The sequence below is a fragment of the Pseudophryne corroboree genome, chromosome 4 (genome assembly GCF_028390025.1).
Source record: "Pseudophryne corroboree isolate aPseCor3 chromosome 4, aPseCor3.hap2, whole genome shotgun sequence".
NCBI classification, from domain to species: domain Eukaryota; kingdom Metazoa; phylum Chordata; class Amphibia; order Anura; family Myobatrachidae; genus Pseudophryne; species Pseudophryne corroboree.
The window spans coordinates 821419851-821434974 of NC_086447.1; the positions used below are offsets into that span (position 1 = coordinate 821419851).

General features: G+C 44.5%; 1 protein-coding gene across 1 annotated transcript in view; it reads right to left on the reverse strand.

Annotated features, from left to right (window-relative positions):
• Positions 1–15124, reverse strand: part of PCSK2 (proprotein convertase subtilisin/kexin type 2) — a 342143-nt gene that overhangs the window by 20088 nt on the left and 306931 nt on the right. Inside the window, exons 7-10 of the mRNA XM_063918519.1 lie at positions 14823–14911; positions 11630–11805; positions 4745–4960; positions 1971–2071 (exon numbers count right to left, since the gene is read on the reverse strand). Coding sequence (XP_063774589.1) covers positions 1971–2071; positions 4745–4960; positions 11630–11805; positions 14823–14911 — 582 coding nt within the window. The remainder of the gene's footprint in view (positions 1–1970; positions 2072–4744; positions 4961–11629; positions 11806–14822; positions 14912–15124) is intronic.

The window sequence follows — 15124 nt, forward strand, 5'->3', positions numbered from 1 at the left end:
TTCTTCCAAAAACAATTGGCCTCTCTTCCAGAGGTTCAGTCGTTCGTGAAAGGGGTTCTGCACATCCAGCCTCCATTTGTGCCTCCAGTGGCACCATGGGTCCTTCAATCAGATTGGTTTGAGCCTCTACAAGAGATAGAGTTGAAGTTTCTCACTTGGAAAGTGGTGATGCTTTTGGCATTGGCATCCGCGCGGCGGGTGTCTGAATTGGGGGCCTTGTCTCACAAGAGCCCTTACCTGATCTTCCATGAAGATAGGGCAGAGTTGAGGACTCGTCAACATTTTCTTCCGAAGGTGGTTTCATCTTTCCACATAAACCAACCTATTGTGGTGCCAGTAGTTACTGACACGTTCACTGAGTCAAAGTCTCTAGATGTGGTTAGGGCTTTGAAGATTTATATGGTAGAACAGCTTCAATACGGAAAACAGAGTCTTTGTTTGTCCTGTATGCTCCCAACAAGATTGGGTGTCCTGCTTCCAAGCAGACTATTGCGCGTTGGATCAGAAGTACGATTCAGCACGCTCATACTATGGCTGGATTGCCGTTACCAACGTTGGTGAAGGCCCATTCCACTAGGAAGGTAGGCTCATCCTGGGCGGTTGCCCGGGGGGTCTCGGCATTGCAACTTTGCCGAGCAGCTACTTGGTCGGGGTCAAACACATTTGCTAAATTCTACAAGTTTGACACCTTGGCCGATGAAGACCTCAAGTTCGGTCAATCGGTGCTGCAGGGTCATCCGCACTCTTCCGCCCGTACTGGAGCTTTGGTATAAACCCCATGGTCATGAAGTGGACCCCAGCATCCTCTAGGACGTATGAGAAAATAGGATTTTGATACCTACCGGTAAATCCTTTTCTCCTAGTCCATAGAGGATGGTGGGCGCCCGTCCCAGTGCATACTTTACCTGCAGTTTTATTATTAGAGTTACACAAGTTGTGTTATATTAGTTTCAGCATGTTGCTGTAATTGGTTCATGCCTGTTGGCGTGTGTTCTGTTGAATGCCATGTTGTGCGGCATGGTTGAGGTGTGAGCTGGTATGTATCTCACCACTAGTTTAAAGTAAATCCTTTCCTCGAAATGTCCGTCTCCCTGGGCACAGTTCCTATAACTGAGGTCTGGAGGAGAGGCATAGAGGGAGGAGCCAGTTCACACCCATTGAAGGCAAAGTCTTAAGAGTGCCCATGGCTCCTGCGGTCATGAAGTGGACCCCAGCATCCTCTACGGACTAGGAGAAAAGGATTTACCGGTAGGTATCAAAATCCTGTTTTTTTCAGAAAAAGGTGTGGAAAACATTTATGGTATTTTTTTTTTAGATAACTGATTAAGGTGTGTTTCAAGGGAGTCCAAAGTATAACTCCTTGGTCAAAGTATCTTGTCATATTTAAGATGTTTCCAATACAAAATGTGCATGCAGAGGAGCAGGGCTGTCATCAGGGGGGAAGCTGCTGGGACTCCAGTCCTGGGCCCAGACTGCAAGGGACCCGCATGGGAGTGGTGTGGATTAGAGTGTACCGCAGGCTGCCATAGAGGGTCAGCTCCCTTGGCATTTTGAATTTGGATCCTGCCGAGAGCCAATCAGTGTTCACAGACGGCAGCCACAGCAGCAGCACCTGATTGGCTGCTGGTCCAACAGCTTCGATTGGCTTGAGGCTGGCTCCAAATTGGAATACTGTTGGCTCTATCCCTTTATGGCTGCCTGCTCCAGACTCCTTCCCTGTGCTGCTGCTGTAGTCCCGGCCCACAGGATACCTGATGTCCTGTGGCCTTGTCCCGGCAACCAGCGCTCAGAACAGTAAGTTGTGAGGCCTGCAGGGGGAGCAGACGGAGAGGGTGGTGGGGGGCCCTTCCAATTCTGGCAGTCCCAGGCCCCACAATTCTGATGGCAGCTCTCCATAGGAGCAGGCAAGAGGTGATTTGTGTTTGGGCATATCCTACAGTATATAAGCGAAGAAGGTCATGTTAACTTACTTAGCCTCAAGGGCCAAGGCAAAGACGCCAGCTGCTTCTGGTGCAGCTGCTGATGTTCCTGAGTGACGTAGGGTACAGTTTCCATACAAATCCGTTGTCGCCTGAAAACACAAATTAAAAATGTATAGGTCATGGATTAGAATATAATGAAAGTCATATGACGCACAAGTAATTTAAATGCAATGAAATATTAATCTTGCAAAACACTTTGTATAATAGATTTCATGTTATGCAGAAATCAATCATATCATTCACGAACCTTGATCAATGAGAACACTATGCACATGAGTTCTGGCAGATCCCTAATGCAAAGATGGTGTCAGTATCTCCTTCATTCATAGATACTGCTTATAAATACTCCAAGGATAAATAATCACCAAAAATGACAATGTTGTATGATACAGTATATATTAAGTTAAATAATAAGAGAGTCCTTCATGCAAATAATAATAATAATGAAAGAGACCGACAGAGCTGCATGTCCACTGATTTTGCAGAAAATCGATCTAGCAAATAGTGCACAGAAATGGGTTTGATGGATATTTAAAGGAAGAGAACACCAAGAAAGCAAGATGTTCCACTTTTTATAGAAAATTAAATTTTTATACATTATGCACTCAAATATGGGATATTAATACTTTTTTCTGTAGAGAAATAACAGATTTAAATGATTTTGAGGAAAATGTACCTGTTATTTCATTCAACTGGTTGTGAAATTCAATGAAAAAATATTCAGAATAATATTTTAAGCATCAAATACATCAGTGGCTCCTAACTGGGTGCCGTAGGGCACTTGCAGGAGTGCAATGGGTTGGTAGTCCAATTCCAAATCAATTTATTTATGGTCAATGTAACTGGCAAAACCAGAGCTGGTGGCCACCAACCAAAAAATACGTTGGCAAACAGCAGCCGTGAGTGAGGAGCAGGAGACAGAGCCTGGTGTTCGAAGAGCGCCCGCCATGTGGCAGGAAAATCAATCCAGGAGCAGTGCAGGGGATGCCTCATCAGGTCCATGTCTGGGGGCCAAGACCGTGCAAACGTTAATGCTATCTGTGCAATGCAGAAGCAGCTACTTGTGTTCAACTCATAGTGAATAATACATAATGCCTATCCAGACCTGGTCGTGCAGTGGCAGCGTACACAGGCTGAAGCCAAGTGAAGTGTACGCACACGCAGCAGCCGCACTGCACGTGCGCACTCAGTGAGATGTGACGGCATCTCACTTGTGCGATTGCCTCTGCGGTGTTGAGGTGATGATTAGGGGGTGCGGTCCAGACAACACAGGTGTGACTGGACCATTTGCAGGGTGGGCTCCTGCGGCTGTGTGACATCACATGTAGCCGCTGCGACCAGGGCCGTCTTTTCGTATGGGCTCAATGGGCTTTTGCCCAAGGGCCCCAGAAGTGTAAGGGCCCTAGGCTGATAGCTGAGGGTCCCGTCTTTCCAGGTGTACCAGATTTTTGAAAATCGGCCCTAGGGAACCGGAGATATCCAACTTCAAAGCAGTGGTCCCCATCCAAGCCTGTTAATTGTTCTTCCCAGCCAGATATCTCAGGTTATGTCTGACTTAGAGTATTTCTGAGGGCATAATTCAAAAGCCGAGACTCCCCCCTTTCAGTGGACACTGGCAGCTTGTCTCTACTATACCCAGAGCCAAAGATACCATCCTTCCAGCAGATGGTTCCTGCTCCATCTCCACGCACCTGGTATGCAGTTTTATATATTCGTTGGTGAATTGCTCTGGCTCCTGAACTCTGATCCCCAAGTCCCCAGTACCTCCTGTAAGGTGGGACTCTCTATTTTTTTATCCTGTTAAAGCTAAGAAATCTATTTCCAGGAACTGGAGATATCTGCAGTAAAGCAAGCTGCCCTCGCACCAGAAAATGATGACTATTTTAAGACCACTCCACTATCCACCCCTCCCCTGTGTATTAAACACCCCCTACCACCCTGGAAGTCATGTACCGGGGCCCCTCCATTTTGCATAATGTCCCCTTCTACAGTTTAGTGTTCTCCTTCCTGCCCCATTTGTGCAGTAAAGGAGTAATTAGCAGAAATTATTTCTCCAGGTCCTACATGCTGAGCGAAAGATAGAACATCCCATACCCCCCGCGGGACATCAAAGCTGCCGCTGATAGCACCCCCCACCCCTACCGCTGATGGGTGGGTAGGGGCCCCAGTGCATTGCTGTGCCCAGGGGCCTACACTGCTGTTAAGACGGCTCTGGCTGCGACCCTAAACATGGCGGGCTGGGGTAGGCAGAGAGCTATTCGTCAGGTGCAAAAGCATTGGCACGGTGCGATGCTTTTGCATGTCTGCAGGGAGGGGAAGGACCCCGCATGCAGGGGTCTGAATTAGGTCTGAATTAGGTCCATAGTCATATTATACTGTTGGTAATGTAGCAACGGTTTTGTAATTATTTGTCATAAAACATATAGAAACGTTCAGCCGTACTGTACCTTGTCCATTTTCTCACTCTGCTAAAGCTTTGTATTACAACCACCCAGACAAATCTATTTGTTATACCTATAGGCTATAACAGTAACATCGATACAGATCTATGAAGCAAAACATTAATGATTTTTTTTAAATTGTGTATTGATTGTAGCAACAAGCACAGTAACTGAACCAATGCAACTCCAAGCTCTCGATCTGTTTAATTATTAACATTTTTCTCATTTGCCCATAGCGGAAGCATCATTGGATTTTCTGTCATTTGACGTGCTGTAACTGCTGTTGCTGTAGTGAGACGGGAGCTTGTATCTCATACCCACCACGCCAGCTTCGGGATTACTTTTTCTACCGTTGCTGAATGTAGAGGCTAACGTGGAGGAGCAGCTTTCATCATACAGTGCGGTCCTGCCATCATTGATTGCTGAGTTGATGGAGATCGTCCACATGCTCGATGCATAACCATCGCAGTTGCAGTCATCGTAACTTCCACCGTCTCCAGATGCCCAGACATAAATGCTGCCCTTCCCTCCGCGACCCTGCAAATACCATAGAGGGGAAATTGGAGTGATAATATTGTAGCTAATCATAATGTACTATTCTCATGACTTATATCTACAGTAAAGCATTGAGAAAGAATTACAGTATATGATTGACAAAATATCTCCCACAAGCAATCGGGATTTGAGATATCCGGGAATATGCTGTAATTTTAAATTATATTGTTTATTTATTATTATTTAATTATATACAGTAGGGCCAGCATATTTACAGATGTGTCCTCATACTGTACATTGTGGCTTCATTCGTGCCAAATAGCCCTGCAAGGGGGATTGTAGTTAATTTATCGAAGGACGGGATCCCAGCGGTCGAAATACCGACGCTGGAATCCCGAAGTACGCCATAAGACCGGCATCTAAATCCCGACGGAGGTCAGGATGCCGATGTCAAAATACTAATGCCCAGAATCCCAATCGTTCTTTCAGTGGAACATGCTCAAGTCCTGCCGCGGGGAGTGCGAGGTTAGGTTTAGGTATTAGAAGGGGGGGTTATGGTTAGGATGCAGGCACAGGAAGGGTATGGTTAGGTACCAGAGAGTGGGGTTAGGGTCGGGCACTAAGAAAGGGAGGTTAGGGTTAGGCACTGAGCGGGTAGGGTTAGGTAAAGCAACAGGGAAGAGAGGGTTAGGCACCACTGGGGATGGCTAGGGTTAGGCACCCACAAGGGAGGGTTAGGGTAGAGAACGGGTGAGGGTTACAGTAACAGTCCATAGGGATATCACACTGAATCCCCGCTTGGTCTTGCTGACGTGGTCGTGTCAAGCAAAAGTTTAATCTTATTTGCATAAATAAAACAACTGGAAGTAACAATACTACATTGCTAGATTACACTCATTAATCTGATGTGCAACATTTGTATATCTCTGTGTGTGACTCAGTCAGAATCTGTGTACTGTACAAAGTGCTACAATGCAGCAGTTGTGGCTTTTCTCATGCCAAGTTCCATTGTAATTCACCTGCAACTTTGGGGTTGGTATATCAAGCAGTGACAAGAGTGGAGAAGTGGGTCATGGAGGAGTTGCCCATAGCAACCAATCACCTTTGAGGTTGCATTTATCAAGTATAGTCTACAAAGTGATAAGTAGGAGCTGATTGACTACTTCTCCACTCATTTCCCTGCTTGATACTGTATATAATATAAACCCCTTTGTGTTTACAACTAATTCCTGTGCTGCACCTCTAATACACTGTGAGTGGTGTTCGCTGTGTCTGCAATGCGAATAAAATGCAAAATGTAAAGAAAAGAGGCTATGCTACTCCTCTCGGGGTGTCTTGGTGGGTGTCACCTTATAGTCCATAAATGCTAGGTATATAGTACACACCTCTAGTCCCGCTTTAGTAAAGAGAACAAAACAGTATTAAAACAAGTAATCAAACAAGACAATGGGGCAGATGTACTAACAGGCATAGTTATCAAAATTATTTTCACACCCTTTTCACATTAATTTATTATCACTAGAATGTACTAAAAGACAATTGGAGGAGCATTAGCAAAATTCTCCTCCTAGCCCTAAAATTTGCATTACAGATCACATTTCCATATTGTAATTGGAATTGTGATCTGTCCAAATTTACAAAAAAAAAAGTGTAAAAAAAAAACCCACCGGTGGGAGCCCAGTGATAATAATGCTATCTTTATATAGCATTATCTAGGTTTCCTTCTGCTTCCCTGGCTCCTGCACAGCCTTCTCTGCCTGCTGGCAGTGAAGGCTGTGCTCAGATCTGTCCCCTGTGATCAGCCATGTGTCTATGATGTATATGCTGCATCCAGGAACCTGTAAATCAGTGATCTGCTGAGAGCAGCTGGTCATCGGATTGCTGTGCTCCTGCTGTGTCCGCCAGTGCAGTAAAGCAATGTTATGAAGCAGCATTTCATTTTACATCACCGGGGGTCACTGCGGGGCACAGGATACGATGACAGTTGCCCTCCTGGATTACCAACCACCAATTCTGTCTGCAGGTACTGTAAATGTAAATGACGGGGGTTGAGGGGGGTATCTAGCGGTAGTAGATCTTGCGTGGACACAATCTTAGGGTATCTTTCAAGATTTGTGGTCATTAAATTTGCAAGGATAGAGCTTTCTTTCAGGGTAGAGATTGCCCAAGCCCTGATCAGAGAGGGAGATGGAGCAATACTTCCATTCATCCTATTATGCATATTTGTAGCAGAGCAAAGTATGCCAACTGGGGAGTGGTGACATGACTGGGCACACTATACCACCTGACCATGCATTATTTCCCAAAAACTGCACACCTGCCAGTGTAACTGAACACCTGCACTACTTACAACTGTCACCAAAACCTCATCGAACAGCCACAGCATCACTTCACAGGCATAAGAATAGCATCACTCACAGATACACTACTCAGAGAAAGCAGTTCATCCCTGCCTCACTGCCAGCAGCACATCACTGCCTCACTGCCAGCAGCACACCACTGACTCACTGACAGCAGCATGCCCCTGCCTCACTAACAGCAGCACATCCCTGCCTCATAGACAGCACATTCCTGACTCATTGACAGCAACACATCACTGCCTAAATGACAGCAGCACATCACTACCTCAATGACAGCAGCACATCACCAAGTCACTTCTATCAACACATCACTACCTCATTGCCTCACTGATGGACATCCACATTTCTGACAAATACATTTCAACTATTTTATTCACTTACACTGTTATCCATTTACATGTTTATTAATTAAAAATAATTCAAATTAAACGTCTTATTCTGAATTATTTTTTCCTCCTGTTCTGTATCTGTTTTGCTTTATTTTGACACAACAGGGACATAACATAAGAGATATATACTATACCACTCTACGGTGTGCGGTCATGCTCTGATATATACACGCCTTGAGTGGTTGAACGTACTCAGCCTGTGTATATCAGAACACAACAGCACACCAAGAGTGGTATATCTATCTTATGATATAGACCCCGTTGTGACAAAAGATACTGTATATTATATCAGTTGTTTACAGTAGTATACAATGCAGCAGAAAATAAGTGGGGTTTTTTTTGTTTGTTTAGTTGATGCATACTATTGATGGTACACCATTTAACGGATGCAAAAAAGCATCTCTTCAAATGCTCATGCTTTATTTGTCAATAATGACCATTGCAAATCAAAACACCAAATATATATATGAATGTACAGATGTTCTTTAAAAACAAGGATATGGCCCCAGCAGCACAGCTCAACTTTTCCGCACAGTGGAGATGCTTTGCAAGCCAGCAGACTGATGAAATCTTCTCCCAGGCAAGAAGCAATGAGTTTGCAAACTTCTTTACAGATAAAATATCCACCATCCAGGCTGGAATCTCCACAGTGCCATCAAAGGAGTGCCAAACTACAAAACCTGCCAGTGTAAGGCACCTGCCTTCATGGACCAACTTTGATCCAGTGGATGTAAAGGACCTTACTGAAATTGCTCGGATTTTACGTCCGACCACCAGTGTTCTGGACCCCGCCTCAACCAAGCTTCTAATAGGTTGTATGGCTATAATTGGCCACGTCTTTGCAAAAATTGTTCAATGCTCTTTGCAGACAGGCATTTTTCCTGGACCCCTAAAGGAAGCAATTGTTAGACCTCTTCTTAAAAAACCTAATTTAGATCCCGACTGCATGACCAACTGCAGACCAGTATTAAATCTTCCTTTTCTAGGAAAGTTTATTGAGAAAGTGGTTGCAAATCAACTGGAAACTTGCCTGACAACCCATGTTATTTATGGTCCATTCCAATCAGGATTCAGGAGAAGACTTAGCACTAAAACAGCCCTGGTGTGTGTGTTAAATGATCTTCTGATTGCAAGAGACAGAGGTGACTGTTCAGTCTTAATCCTTCTGAATATCTCTGCAGCATTTTATACCATGTATCATGGGCTTCTGATTCAGCACCTGATAAATTTCTGTGGACTGGATGGCACAGTCCTAAGCTGGTTCAAATCATTTCTTACAGGCAGGTCACAGAGAGTATCATCTGGAGTATACTCATCACCATCAGTGCCATTGCCATGTGGTGTCCCACAAGGTTCTATACTATCCCCCATGCTTTTTGCAGTATACATGCTCCCACTGGTTGAAATAATTAGGCACCATGGCCTGGTCTACCACTGCTATGCAGGTGACACGCAACTGTACTTGTCCTTTGCTCTGTGCACTGATAACCCAATAGCAACCCTAAATATCTGTCTAGCTGAGCTCCAGGAGTGGATGAGTGCCAGTTGGTTGCGACTGAACATGGATAAAACAGAGGTCCACTCCTTATGATAGGACCGCAACATCAAAGGATGAGACTGCTGCATAGCCAACCAACTGGACTTACACCTGGGGATTCAGAATTACAAACCACTGATCGTGTGCAGAATCTTGGCGTGTCCTGCATGGTGGCTTGACACTTAAACATCAGATATCAGCCACAATCAAATCCTCATTCTTTTACCTGAGGAACATAGCCAGAATCAAGCACTTAATTCCCTCAGATGATCTGCCAAAAGTCATACATGCATTTGTATCATCTCGATTAGACTACTGTAATGCCCTCTACCTTGGTCTCCCAGAAAAGAATTGCACCGCTTACAGCTGGTGCAAAACACAGCTGCCAGGCTGTTAATCAAAAAGCCCCATTCTAGCCACATAACACCCATCCTCTACTCCCTTCACTGGCTGCCTGTAAGATGGCGAATCATCTTCAAGATTGGCTTACTGAGTTTCAAAGCACTACATGACCAGGGCCCAAGGTACCTGAAGCAGCTACTGACCCCATACTGCCCCACTCGATTACTGCGATCTGTAGATGAAGGACTTTTAGCAGTACCTAGAATCTCCTGTAATTCATCTGGGGGTCGAGCTTTTAGTCATGTGGCTCAGACTCTATGGAACTCATTTCCCCGCACAGTGGTGGTCATTCCGAGTTGATCGCTCGTTATTTTTTTTCGCAATGGAGTGATTAGTCGCTAATGCGCATGCGCAATGTCCGCAGTGCGACTGTGCCAAGTAAATTTGCTATTAAGTTAGATATTTTACTCACGGCATTACAAGGTTTTTTCTTCGTTCTGGTGATCGTAGTGTGATTGACAGGAAGTGGGTGTTTCTGGGCGGAAACTGGCCGTTTTATGGGTGTGTGCGAAAAAACGCTGCCGTTTCTGGGAAAAACGCGGGAGTGTCTGAAGAAACGGGGGAGTGTCTGGGTGAACGCTGGGTGTGTTTGTGACGTCAAACCAGGAACGAAACTGACTGAACTGATCGCAGTTGCAGAGTAAGTCTCGAGCTACTCAGAAACTGCTAAGAACTGTCTATTCGCAAATCTGCTAATCTTTCGTTCGCAAATCTACTATGCTAAGATTCACTCCCAGTAGGCGGCGGCTTAGCGTGTGCAATGCTGCTAAAAGCAGCTTGCGAGCGAACAACTCGGAATGAGGGCCAGTGCGAGAGGCTCAAACTTTAGAATCCTTCAAAAATAGACTCAAGACTTTCCTGTTTACTCAAGCATTTCCATAATGTCCCTTTAGTATCTACATGTTTCTGTATTTTATGAAAAGCTTTTCTGTAATTCATTGTTTCTGTACTATATTATGCTATGTATCTGTTAAGCGCCTTGAGTCCTATTGGAGAAAGAGCGCTACATAAATAAAATTATTATTATTATTATTATGTTACTTAATTTAAAAAAGCTGCTCTATATATACCGAAGTAACAACAAAGACTGCTCCATAATATATTTATGGGGGACTAAGGAGAGCGCCAGGTGACATTTATTTACTAAGATTTGCCAAAATTATTCACAAAAGGCAGTGAGGCTTCATTCTTACATCATGGGGTGAATGTGCATACATGTATTTAGCGGAAAGTCAAAGCCATAAGGAAAGCACAAAGTTTTGACACTACAACACTTCTTCAAGTTCTTAGAGAAGAATAAGATACCACACGTTATGTATAGTTTCAAAACGTCTGTGCCATTATTTTGACGATATAACCCCACCCACTGAAAGCAAACCACTTATTTTATCAACGGTCTGAATGGTGACAGAGGACCTCATTCAGCATGGATCGTTATTGTGACAGGAAGTGTGATTTTCTCAATCCTGCTTCTACAAAAAAAGCTAGTGAAATTGAGTACTATTGGCAGTTGTGGTTGACCCAGGGCAGTTGTGGTTGACCCAGGGCAGTTTTGTTGACCAAGGGCTACTCAGAATAATGAGAATGCATTCACCCTGGCACCATGCAATCCATTACAACTGATGTCAGATGCACGCCCTAAAAACGGCCATGGCACATCTGCATTTTTTCAGTCACTCCCCGCAACGCCATATAACCTCCCACAAATGGACACTTCCTAGCAATCGTTATGCGATTGCAGATTGCTGGCCCTGCGATCACACTGCATTTGCATTTTGGCCTTTGCGCACGCACGATGAGGTCACAGCACATGCGCAGATGTCCGATAATTGGCTGATTTGCGATTTTGCGAAGTTGTAACTGAAGCTGAATGAGGCCCGGAGAGCGATATAAAGCATATTGCAGAGGAGCATATCATATAGGCTAATGAAAACAAATCATATATTTTACATCCTATTATTTATACGCATACTCAGAGATTAGGATGTTAAAATAAAAAGCACTACAAATCAGTAGTCATTACCTTGTTTACACCATCTGCCATGGCCTGTAATGTCAATTCTCTTGGTCCATCCACTGTTTTGCCATCATCAGTGGGTCCCCAGCTGGCGCTATAAATGTCTATGACCTGTGGCATGTGACTGATGGATGAAGCTTCGATTATATCCGTCATAAAGGGTTGGTCCAGCATACGGATTCCTGTCATTCAAGAATGAAATTGCTCAAACTCTATATATCACTACAAAACACATTGGCATGCAGTTTCTTTCCAATCACAGACCTGATGCTCAGTTAGTGTAAAGGCCCATACACACTTGACGATGCACACGTCGTTAACGAACGTCGTTAACGACTTCCCTTGAACTTCCCTTGAACAGCTGAGCAAACGACATGAGCATACACACTCAACGACCAAAGACCAAAGACCAACGACCAAAGACCAAAGACCATTCATCGTTGAAGCATCCAAGCTGAACAGTTTATTAAAATAATGAGCTGGGAACAGGGCTGGTGAACAGTGGCTTGGTCGTTGGTCGTTCACACCATACACATTCAACGACGTCTCTGGTCGGTAACGACCATAGTGGAAATTGAGCATACATGCTCCACAGATAAGCGAGGGTCGTTAACGTCCCGCGGGGCCGCGCATCGGTGGTCGTCGGATGCATACACACTTGACGATATAATGAGCGACGTCGTTGATGAGGGCTGAAATGAACGACGTCGCTCATTTTATCGTCAAGTGTGTATGGGCCTTAAGCTTGTTTGCGGAATGTGGGGGGAAGTTTATTAAACATTCTAAAGATTGGAGTGGTGGACAAGTGAAGTTGAACAAAGCAACCAATCAGGTTCCAGCTAGCATTAATCAAGTACAGTCTATAAAATAACAGGTAGAAGCTGATTGTTGCTATGGGCTCCCCTCTTTAGAAAGTGTGTTACATCTCCCCCCATTCTTGTGTGTATTCACACTGCACATGGGGGGTAATTCAGACCTGATCGCAGTAGCAAATTTGTTGGCAGTTGGGCAACACCATGTGCACTGCAGGTGGGACAGATATAGCACATGCAGAGAGAGTTAGATTTGGGTGGGTTAAATTGTTTCTGTGCAGGGTCAATACTGGCTGCTTTATTTTTACACTGCAATTTAGATTTCAATTTGAATACACCACACCCAAATCTAACTCTCTCTGCACATGTTATATCTGCCCCCCCCCCCCCCCCCTGCAGTGCACATGGTTTTGCCCAACTGCTAACAAATTTGCTGCTATGATCAGGTCTGACTTACCCTCATGATGCGGAACTGTGTGCACTAAAGTATGAGCAGTGAAGTCGTACACTTTTCATTAGTATCTCCTCTTAATGAGAGACGCTGATGGTGGGGCGGTACTAATTATCCCGGACTAGGCTTGTTGGAGGAGCAAGTGTACACTGATGATGACTAGTATCAAACTAAGTATACCTATAGGAGGCAGGCACATTACAAGTTATGTCAAATATACACCTTTTTCTGTGCACATACTGTGGGCGACATACAGTCGTCCAACTTTGCATCAGACCCATAGAGGCCTAACCATGTAGAATACAGATGTTCCACATATTCAGGGCCAGCGACAGGGGGGGGGGGGGGGGGCAGATATTGTCAGATTATATAAATATATATAATCTGAGGGGGCCTCAGAGATATCACTGTACTGGACCCAAGATTTCTGTTGCCGGCCCTGCACATATTGTGGCAACAAGGGCCGTTTTTTGCAAGGAAGCGAACATGGGGATGTTGCTGGGATACGCGCTCATCGGCTAACCTGGTCACTTTATTTTTCAATTTGGATCTAGCCACTACCGTGCTGCCATCCAAACATGCATATGGTGTTCAAAGTAGTTGCGATAGGCATTGGATTCAGCTACAGCCCATTACAGATAGATCCATCTCCGTTTGGGCTACTCCATAGGGAGATAACGCCATCTTTCCGAAGACAATAGCACTCTACACCATACCTCCCAACATTGGGAGGAGAGAATGAGGGACGCTTTGGCGCTGCGCCCACCCAAAAAGGTGTGGCCTATAGGAAAGGGGCGTGGCTTTGCAGTAGTGCCGCGATCGCGAGCTGTTCTCCGTTTTTCGTCACTATGAGGTCATGGCCAGCGCTCTATGAGCTGCTGGCATGCCCCCCTCCCTCCGTCTCTAGGGAAAAAACACTGTGCACATGCGCACAGCGTCTATTCACCATGACTTGTAAATGATTGCTGCTTTAAAAAAAAACTTCTGACAGGAGCCAGTATCCCGCACCGCCGGCAAAGACACTATTACATATTCCCCATAAGCTAGGTAATGGTGGTTTCAGAAAATTCAAAGGCTTCTGAAAAAAATATGTTCTGATATTACTGTTGGAAAGTGTCCAGTAGAAAAAAAGGCTTAGCAGAGGGGCAAGAAACAGTCTCCGTACTGAAGGGGTTAAGATTTTGAGGAAGAAAATCTTTGTGTGCCCTATAGGCCCAGTTATGTTATGATTAGTGGCAGATTATACCTAGGGGCTGCAGGACTGAGCCCCCTGTAAAACTTCCACACCCCCAATGATACGCCATCACTCCTAGTAAGCCACCCCTAGTGTGTAGGTGGAGTTAACTGCACTTACATTGGAAGCTCTCTCTGCTAATCACACACCAGTCTCAAGGGACAAAACTTCTCCCCCAGGACTGCCAGTCCAGTGTGGTAGTAGCAGAAAAATCTATGTGAAGCCACTCCCATTGTTCCATCGGCAGGCTTACCGTGCTCCTAGGGGCTGCAGATGATACAGTCCCCTAGAAGCGCATCTGTACGCATGCACACATGCTGGCGGCGATCACATGACTGGTGGCTTCACTGGTTATGGTGGATGCTTTTTTTATGCTAGATGTATCGCTATGGTAAATATAAAGTCTCTGAAGATGCAAATAAAAAACCCAGCAGCAGAAAACTGTATAGACACTCTTTTTTGCGTGTGCATAAAAGTCACAATTTTATTCTACATCAGGCCCAGTGTCCACTACTCTTTCATATATACCTATGATAAACAGCAGGTGGCGCTAGAAACTAGAATAAGCTCAGTTATACAAGTATGTCTGAATAGTGCAAACTTCTACAGCATTTTAATGTGGAAATTATTCAAATTTTTTTTCTGCTCAATAAATAAAACTGTAAAGCAACAGAATAATGGGTTTAATAAATTATACTGTACCAGCTACTTTTGAGTTATACGCAACTCCCACTCCACAAATATTATTGTTTGCAGCAGCAGAAACTTCTCCTGCACAGCGAGTGCCGTGGCTACAATACACAATACAAACAGCAGAAAAGAACTCGGTGTTACTTATTAAAGGAAAATAGTTATTTAAAGCAGAACTAAATGAAACTTAGCATTACCTAACATTTATGTTTCACAATGTAACCACTTAGCTTCCGTCCACTGGTTTAAAGATCAAGGTAAATGGATTAAAATTACAATTTGTATCATGCATTCACAATGTTATAATGTTTGTG